The 9,304-nt window shown below is 37.4% G+C and overlaps 2 protein-coding genes across 2 annotated transcripts; both read right to left on the reverse strand.

Annotated features, from left to right (window-relative positions):
• Positions 1 to 1,216: 1,216 nt before the first annotated feature.
• LOC133831898 (uncharacterized) lies at positions 1,217 to 1,636 on the reverse strand. The gene has a single exon (XM_062262303.1). It carries the CDS (start codon positions 1,634 to 1,636, stop codon positions 1,217 to 1,219), a length of 420 nt encoding a protein of 139 aa, XP_062118287.1.
• Positions 1,637 to 3,168: 1,532 nt separating this feature from the next.
• LOC133829961 (protein STRICTOSIDINE SYNTHASE-LIKE 12-like) lies at positions 3,169 to 6,957 on the reverse strand. The gene is made up of 3 exons (XM_062259825.1): positions 6,679 to 6,957; positions 6,325 to 6,594; positions 3,169 to 4,249 (listed from the first exon to the last, which is right to left on the reverse strand). The coding sequence occupies exons 1-3, from the start codon at positions 6,906 to 6,908 to the stop codon at positions 3,775 to 3,777; spliced, it is 975 nt and encodes a 324-aa protein (XP_062115809.1). The 5' UTR covers positions 6,909 to 6,957; the 3' UTR covers positions 3,169 to 3,774.
• Between the last annotated feature and the right edge of the window lie 2,347 nt (positions 6,958 to 9,304).

A 9,304-nucleotide genomic window follows, 5' to 3' on the forward strand; every position in this document is an offset into this window, starting at 1 on the left:
TTTCCCACGGGCTGATTAGCGAGCTGAGCCGCAGCCTAATCATGATTATCTCGTGGACATCCCCAAAACCGGAGCTTCCGTCATAAGGTCGTACCTCCTTAGATTGAGATAACCCAAGGGTTCGCCAAGCTTGCCTAAGAACTGAATCTGGACTCTTCAGGCCGAAGGTCGAGTTAGGTATCCAGATCGTGATACGAGCTGGACCTGGAGACTATGACCCTTTGTAAAGTCAACACACACAAGGTAAACGTGCATATATCAGACATCACGTGTCTGATATGCCCCTGAATTCTCGGACACGCAGCAAGAACGTGCGTATTCAGACACCCACGACTGGGTTGGGCCGTGCGGTCCATTATCTCCTTACCTATTGATTTGACCACACTTATGTGTCAGGTTTAGGAATTAATCATGAATGTCACAGAGTTGATACGATAGGTAAGAAGGTCACGGGATGACCTTCTTACCAACTCCCAAGTGCCTTCTCCTATAAATATGGAGACCCTGGGAGTTAATAAGGGTTGGATTATCTCTTGTAAGAAAGACCCTGTAATCAAATATCCAGTATATAGCAATAATACTGACTAGTGGAGGAGAAGGATTTTAACCTTCGAACCACTTAAAAAACGTGTCTTGAGTCACCATTTCACTTTTCCAAGATCATATATCTGTTACGGTTCAACATTAGCACTAATCCCTTTCTCTTCTTTTCTTAATTACCTGTTGGCGAAGAATCGCGTCAACAAAGCTGTTGATCCTTTCTTGGAGAAAATCCACTGAAGGTTGAGCTTGCATTTGTGATAGCTATTTATTGTTTGCAAAAACTCCAGCTCATTTTCCTAGTATAGGGTTATACTGATTCTCGTGTACTGGCTGCAAATGTTCTTTTCGGTTATTTAACTGTGTTCGTAAATCTAGGTTTGACGGGTTAGTCTGCCCCCGATTCTAATTCAGATGATCTCGATGATCAGGATAATCATTGTCATAATTCCCTTTATTCTTGGGCTCGATGTTGTACACATTTATCGACTGGGTGAGGTCTAGACTTCCACTAAGGAAGCTGACATTCCTCTCTAGTTGTTGTTGCGTGGCTCGATTGTTATGAGGTGGGTTTTCTGCTCGCCCCCTCACCCCAATTGTTTGTGAGCTTGACATATGACTTCTCGTTGGATGAGGTGCCCTATGTCCTCATCGAGCCTCTTGCGGGGCCTCACATTCACCCCTTGCTCAGGTCGAGCTTTATGGTTTCTGTCTCAACTCCCACTTTGAACACTCTAAGAAGGCCTCTGGGTGCCCAATCCCCTGCCCGATTCCCATTGGGAGTTGGCTGGGGTGCCTCTCGAGCTGGAGATGGATGTCTTATTGGAGAGGGCAGATGCCTTATTGGTGATGGCGGTGGCCTTCCATTATTGGGTCTGGTAGGTCCAGAATTGACTCGCACAGGTTCCCGGTTGTTCCTGACAGGTCTGGGTTTATCATTCTGAGCTATCGGAGGAGCTCGGTTATTCTCAGTCCCAACAGGTACATTTTCCGTAGGATTGCCCCTACGAGCGTTTTGAGTGTTTATCCCAGGACGACCGTTGCTGGTATTTTTCTTGGGCCTCGGTTGAGCCTGCTGGGCCATTTGCTCAGCCATTCTGGCAGTCGTACTCCCACGGGGTCGTCCTTTGGTCCTTCGAGGCGGTGCCTGTGCTTCAGGGCTTGCCTAGCCAATTCCTCATTTCGCTGTGTAGCCTTAGCCAGCTATTCACGCAATATGTGATTCTTTAATTCCATGATTGGTATGTATCTTTCAGGATTATAATACAAACCCTCGTCGGGTCTGGGGGTCTGAACAGGTTTCCCTCTGGCAGCCAATGATGCACTCCCCTCATCGGGGCTCTGATCTACCATGGGTTGCTTTCCAAGCCTCCGTGGGTGGTTCTCAGTCTGAGGAGTACGCTCCTCGAGGATTTGGGGTAATGGTCGCCCACCAGTTCCAGCGATATTCACGGCGGTCATCGATGATGGGCAGGAGGTTTTGATTAAACAATACAACGATTTTCTTAATGCTCTTAACGAAAGCACCAAACTATTGACGTCGTTTTTCATCAACTTAATTATGAAGAGCACTAAACAAGAATATTGAAAAAATAGAAGAATTCAGAGGTTTTTTATGTGGTTCAACAATTAAAATCTGCCTAGTTCACGAGAAACTGTTATTATCACTACCCTCTCAAATCTTTGAATGGAAGCAATTTGGTAGAGTTTTCTCTAGTACAATTTTTGCGTCCATACAAATGAATTAGACCAGGCTATTTATAGACCTGGCTGTGAGAATATCTTCCCTTAAATCAGGGAAGTTACAATCAAGCATTCAAATTCAAATATATGCATTAATAATATTAATAAAATGCAATAATTAAGTAATATTTCATGATAAAAGGGATTTAATACACAATAATAATGAATCCCTACGAAATAGGGACTTCCTAACAGCCGTTCCGTGTGACAAATGCGTGATTGAGTTCGATCATTGTGCTGACATGCTTTCGAGACTAGCCAAGCTTCGAGCTCATCGTTCTAGTCGTAGCCTCCTCCTTATCCACTAATTCAGTCAAACTCATTCCTCAGAGAAGGTTGATTTCTTCAAGCCTATAGCTCAGGCTCGAACACTGCGACTCATGCTCGAGTGCTAATAATAGACCTAGAACCATTTCACAATTCGTATAAGTGTACTGCTAAACTTGTAGGTCCCAAGCTTAACCTTTTTGAGCCTATATTTCGAGACTATCTAGTTAATCTCAAAATTTGGGTGTAACCAAACTAATTGGTTACTTGGTATTCGATCACACACCTATCAACTTTTACTGTAAATTAGAAAAGGAGAGATGAGAATGAAAAAACTCAAACTCTATTTTTGTTGCCCCAATTTTAATTTGAACACTTTTTTTCTTTTTGTATTTCTTGACATATGCCCTAATCTCTTTATTTAATATCACTTCTGTACTTCATTATATTTACAATTTCCTCAAAACCTTTTGAAAAATACCCTAAACAATGTTCGCAGCATGTTTCAAGTGATTTTCCAATGTGAGTGGACTATGATATTTTTTTACCAAGTTCAAGATTAATTAAATATACCATAATCAATTATTTCAAAACAAAATGCATTATCTACGAAAGAAATAAGGTGAATGGGTAATGTCTTTTATTTATCAAATTTATTTAGAAATTACAAGATTCTTATACATCATACTAGTTTTTCAAATTGTAAAAACAAGAAAAACATATAGTCACTCACTATTATTATTTTTTTGGGTCTAGCTAGGTCAATATATATATATTTATATATAAGGTGATTTTATTGTAGGGGTGTCACTTTAACCCCTACTGATAAGATTATTTTTGTTTTCGGCACAAGAAGAAATTATAATCCAATTTTTTAAAATGACGATGTACATTATAGTTATGACAGATATCTCACTAATTTTCAAAAAATTCAAAATAATTTACATTGCCGAAATAATTATTCAAAAAGTCTATTTTATACATGTATATAAAAAAAGGCACTCGTGCAACAGACTGTTTGAACCTTAATATCGGCATCGTAAACTATTCAGATTTTTTTGAAAATTAATGAAATGTCTACTATTTATAACTACAATGTACACTGCCGTATAAAAGAATTATAATTTCTCCACGTGTCAGAAAATAGAAAAAATCGAATCGATAGGAACTAAGTGACACCCTATATCAAAATTTGCTTATATATATATATATATAAATCTTTCATTAGTTCAATAAACCAACAAAATCAGCTTCAAGGGATCCAACATAAAAGTGTGAGCCACGCTGGTTAAATTCACCAATAGTAGTATTGAAATAATAGCAGTCAAGAGGTAGGGTATGCAAAACGTCACCGTTTCCATTAATCTTTATAGCCATAGGGATAGTTAGACCACCAGGACTCATTGTGTTCACTGCCACCCAAAAAGAGTCTCCTGTAGGGGTCTTCTTAATATTGTCAGGCCTGCCTTGGAGCTTGAGAATAACTTGTGATTTAAAAGCCATGGGACCTCTTAGCCAAAATTTTATGATCCTCTTGGCTATGTACTCAGTTACAAGAACAAACGAGCGATCAGAACTTATTGCCACGCCAGCTGCTCCTCCAATCCCCCTTAGAAGCACTGATATTTGTTTTGTTTTGGGGTTGTATTTTAATAATCTTCCTGTTGCATCATTCACTAGAACTGCTTGTGTCATTTGGCTGCAGAAGCATGTGCATTATTTGTTGATTATGGAAAATTATACGTGGTCACATGATGAGTACAATATAAACCATAAACATAAATTATGCCCAAGCTTATTTAAGGTCTTAATTATTTTTTAGGCATTTTTCGACATAAGATCTAGGAAAATATGGAGTTTATTAGTGTAACCTCAACATACTAGACTTTTACTTATGTTTGGTAAAGAAGAAAAGTGAATGAAAGAAAATAGAGGGAGAGAAAAAATGTAAGAAAAAGAAAAAGTCTTTTGGTAGGAATAAAAAGGGGAGAGGAAAGAAAAGGTTGAGAGGGTTCACCAAATCTTTTTCTCTCCAAATTGGAAAGAAAAGTAGGAGAAATTTTTTATGCAATTAAAGTTTGATTAAATCAATCAAATTTATTTCAGGCCACGTCAATTGGTGTAATATTTTGGTGCATAATTTTAGTGCACATATAATTATTCTAAAAAAAAACTTTGACCTCTAATTCTAAGTTGTCTCTCCCTCTCCTCCCACCTTTCTTTCTATTTCACTTTAATCCGCCATCTCTCCCCCTCCTCCTTTAAGATGTCAGAGGAAAGAGAAATGCTAAGGGGCACCACTGGTGCACAACACCACAAGGATCTGGCATACCGTTATTGGTGAAATCTAATATCGGGTCTCATACATTTGACTTTAATAAAAATTATGGAGTATTGCTAACCAACCATAAGATGTCACCTTATGTGGTGTTGGACACCTTAAGATGCCAAATAACAGTACTTCAGAGGAAAACCTTCACGAGGTCAGAGCATATCCTGCACCAACCCAAATCCTCAATCATGACCCCTCGACAGCGCAAATCCTCACGACCCCTCTCATCTTTCTCATGGTCATTGCAAATCCATGAAAATGTCTTCTCTTCAGCGCCCTGGACCAACTCTCACTCTCTTCCAACCCTAACGATAGGTACTGTATCTTCTCATCAACCATGGAATGAATTAAGCTCAAGTTTTCTAAGGTTTTTTTATTTTTTATGTTTATTGTATTTGGTGAGGGTGTTTTGGCTTTTGGGTGTTTGATTTGTGCTCAAAGTGGTATTGATTGTTGAATGTGGAATGGATTATTATGGATTTATTGAGTTTTGGTATTGTTATTGCTTTATTATGTTCGTACTGTTATTGTTATGCCTATTAGTATGTGGATATTACATGAAATATGGTATTTTCTCAATAAGTTTGACAAATATGGGGTTTTCAATTGTGTACATTTTTTATGACCTTTTCTGTTTTTTTGTTTACATTTTTATGAGTTTTTTTTATAAACATTTTTTATGGTAACCAGTTACTATCACATTAATTTTTAAAATGACTAATTTTATATTGGTAACTAGTTACCACTATCAAAATAGTTTTTTTTTAAAAAAAAAAAAAAACTAATTTCATATCGCTAATAACTAGTTACCTTTTTGGGGTAAGTAGTAGCTAGTAAACTCCATATCACTAATAAACTTAAAAAATTGATAGTAGTAACCAATTACTACCAATACAGAAAAAAATAAAAAAACTATTTCGATAGTGAAAACCAGTTACTACCACATCAATTTTAAAATAATTAATTCGACACTAGTAATTGGTTATTGTAAAAAAAAATGGAAAAACAAAAATAATATTAACAAAATACAGGAAAAACTTCATAAAATAAAATATTTTTTAAAAAAACTATATTTTAGTGGCATTATTGTTTTTCCATATTTATAAAAACTAAATTTAAATTTATCATATTTTTGTAAATTTCTTTTTCGGTATTATTGTAAAGCCCGATATGATTTGAAACTCACCAAACCCACACGTACACCCAAATTTTGAAACCCAAAAAATCAATAATGAATTTTGGACGAGTTTAATACTATTTTTCCAAACCCGAACACGAACACCCAAAACCCGCCAAATTTAAGTTGAGTGCACTAGAGTCTAGAGAAATCCACCATCATGAAAAATATACATAAAGACTAGCCTTATGTCAGAAAAACTCCTTTTTCTTAATTATCATTAAGGAGTTAGATGTTTTTTTTTCATTGGGTGTGAAATGTATACCTTAATTGGAATACAGAACTGGAATCTGTGAAATAAACATCTCCAGTGAGTTGGTCAACATTTATGCCAACAGGATATTTAAAAGGCACCCCTTCGGCTCCAGTGGCCAATGGTTTTGCAAGTCTTTTCTTACCTCCCACAAGGAACCCTTTATAAGCATCTGTAATATACAAAAGGTTTTCTTTGTAATAGAAGTCTACACCTTTTGGTCTCCCACAAATAGGTCCCAAAATAGCTGGATTATTCGTCCCATCACACACTGCACTTGATCTGAAATTTAAAAAAAATTACAACTCGAATAATTACTGTTGCATAGCCTATGTTGACTAGTTGAGAATTGAGATATATAGTTACCTTTGTGGTGAAGTTATGTAGACTTGTATAAAATTAGATGTGTTGTATTTGACAATTCTACCATCAGAGATGCCTGTATATGGTCCTCTACCAAGTGAGTCAAAGGCGATGCCACTAGGACCTACTGAAGTTGATGGTAAATCAAGCTTTCGAAAGTTAAATGGACATTGGGGAAAAACTAAATGCATGAAACAGAATGAGAGAAAGAGAAAGATAATAATGGTGTTCATGCTTGTTTTTTTTTTAAGAGGCTTCTTTCTAATAATACTTTGTTAGATTGTTGATGAAGGGTTTTGACAAGTATTTATAGGAATTGAATGTGTCACTCAGTCTTCATAAGATGTTTTGTTGTCGTTTTATATATCAAAGCTAGCCTAACTATTTAAGCCCAAATTGATTAAGTTGTTGGCCAAAACCTCCAAATGTAGGCGGCCCCAATATATATTAATATATTACTAAAATATCTCTATTATATAGTAAATAATTATTTAATGATTTTTTCTTCATTTCTCTAAGATTTAACACGATTTTATATAATATAATAATATTATAAGGGAAAATTGAATTTTAATGCATTAAGGGATAGTGTATTTAAAAAATATCCTATTACTATATGACTCATTTTGGTCCTACTAATTACCTTACTACCTAAAATACTCCTGGCATTTGTTTCTCACAGACTCTCCGTATTCTCTCGGTCTCTCCCAAAATACCTTAGTCTTGAAGGAAAAAAACACTCAAACCCAACTGAATCTGTGAGAACCCAAAAAAATTGGAGAAGCATTGTCTTCCACGACCATGAACAAGGGCTCAGATATTGTCGGAGTTGACGATCGGAGAAGGCGAAGGAGAAAATGTCGAGCAACCAGACCAAACTTTGAGGAAACAACCCCAAAGAAAGCGAAAGTGAGGGATTTTCTTTTTAATCTGCAATATGTGTATGTGCTTGATTTTTTTTTTTGTTGATTTTTGTTCATAGGATAAATCGGGGCTGAGGGATGAAGAAATCTGGGTTTTTTTCCGAGATTTTTTATGCACCTTGATAGAATTTGATAGGACTCGATAGTATATGTTAGGGTCTGGATTTGACTGTGCCTCGATAGGCCTCGATGGGACTCGATAGGACTTGATGATATTTTAGGCAGATAGAAATTTTTAGCATATACCTCGATAGGACTTGATGTAATTGGCCATATGGTTGATTTAGTCTTTGCCTCGATAGGAATCGATAGGCCTTGATAAGACTCGATGATATGGGTACATGGCTGATTTTAGCACTTGCCTCGATAGGACTCGCTACTATTGGCCATATGGCTGATGTAGCCTTTGCCTTGATAGGAATCGATAGGCCTCGATAGGACTCGATGATATGGGGTACATGGCTGATTTAGCACATGCCTAGATAGGACTCGATAGTAACCAGATGATATCATGCTTTGGGATTTTTAGCACCTACCTCGATAGGCCTCAATGAGACTCGATATGCCTCGATAATAACTGCCTCGATAGTTACCAGATTGTTTTATTATTTTTAACATTTTGTTTTTTTTTTTTTCAGATGCCTGAATTGATTGTACCATTGGAGAAGCACTTTCCTGGTCGTGTCACTTATAGGGGTAGTGCTTACTTGGAAACCCTTATAGAGCAATTTAAGAGGCATGGGCTAATTGATCAGGCACAGGCATGCCCGTTGGGACAATTCTTCAAGGCCAAGTCTTTTAATTTTTCTGGGGTTCTACTGCATCAGCTTATGTTGCGGAAGGTGGAAAGCAAGAAGGCTGAAGAGGGCCACTTCTACTTGGGCAACATTCTTTGCAAAATTGGGATTGCAGAGTTTGCCCTAGTCACCGGGTTGAATTTTGGGAACACCCCGTCCCCAGACGAGTTGAGAGAGCATCTTTCAAGTGATCGAATCATCCATGGATACTTTAATGGTGATTCGAAGGTTAGTTTCAGCCAATTGAATATATTTTGAAGGCCTTGACAAACCCAGAAGATGCATTTAAGTTGGGTTTGTGCTATTTGATAGAGGGGGTACTGAATGCCCTAGAGAAGACAACGACAATATGGGGTGATTCCCTGAGGGTGGTTGAGGATCTTGATTACTTTTTCAAGTATCCATGGGGTAAGTTGTCATTTAAGAAGGTTATCAGAGGAGTTCAGAAGGACATGAAGAAGCAATTGAAACACTACGAGGAGAAGAAGAAAGATGGTTCAAGCAAAAAACAGAAGGAGGCGAAGTATAGTTTCTATGGCTATGCACCCGCACTTATTTACTGGGCTTTTACGGCCATGCCAGCTCTCGGGAGTAAGTTCGGTAAGAACAGTGGGAACTAGATTCCGAGGATGCTTAGCTGGGCTACGAAGACTAATATCACTATTTCGACAGCTAAGTTGGTTCCTATATTCACCAATCGTCGAGTAAGTTCCATTTTATCTTGTTAAATGTCACAAATTAATTGATTAATGATTTATTTTATTAAAGTTTTTCTGACACATGTTATTCAACCTTGTAGTTAGTGGTATTTCCCATGCTGAAGCCACGTCCCGGTGAGGTAGTCTACTACAATAGCCTCCCATAAGTTGATTCCAGGTTATTCCCTGAGTTGAAATCAACTGTGGGGGA

Source organism: Humulus lupulus, chromosome 4, assembly GCF_963169125.1.
Source record: "Humulus lupulus chromosome 4, drHumLupu1.1, whole genome shotgun sequence".
Classification (NCBI taxonomy): Eukaryota; Viridiplantae; Streptophyta; class Magnoliopsida; order Rosales; family Cannabaceae; genus Humulus; species Humulus lupulus.

Bases quoted from the DNA above. Each gene is read 5' to 3' on its own strand.
- LOC133831898 (XM_062262303.1), bottom strand. From the start codon at position 1,636: ATGGCTGAGCAAATGGCCCAGCAGGCTCAACCGAGGCCCAAGAAAAAT.
- LOC133829961 (XM_062259825.1), bottom strand. From the start codon at position 6,908: ATGAACACCATTATTATCTTTCTCTTTCTCTCATTCTGTTTCATGCAT. The intron at 6,595-6,678 runs GTAACTATATAT...TTTAAATTTCAG, and splicing joins TACATAACTTCACCACAAAG to ATCAAGTGCAGTGTGTGATG. The intron at 4,250-6,324 runs GTATACATTTCA...ATGCTTCTGCAG, and splicing joins AGTTCTGTATTCCAATTAAG to CCAAATGACACAAGCAGTTC.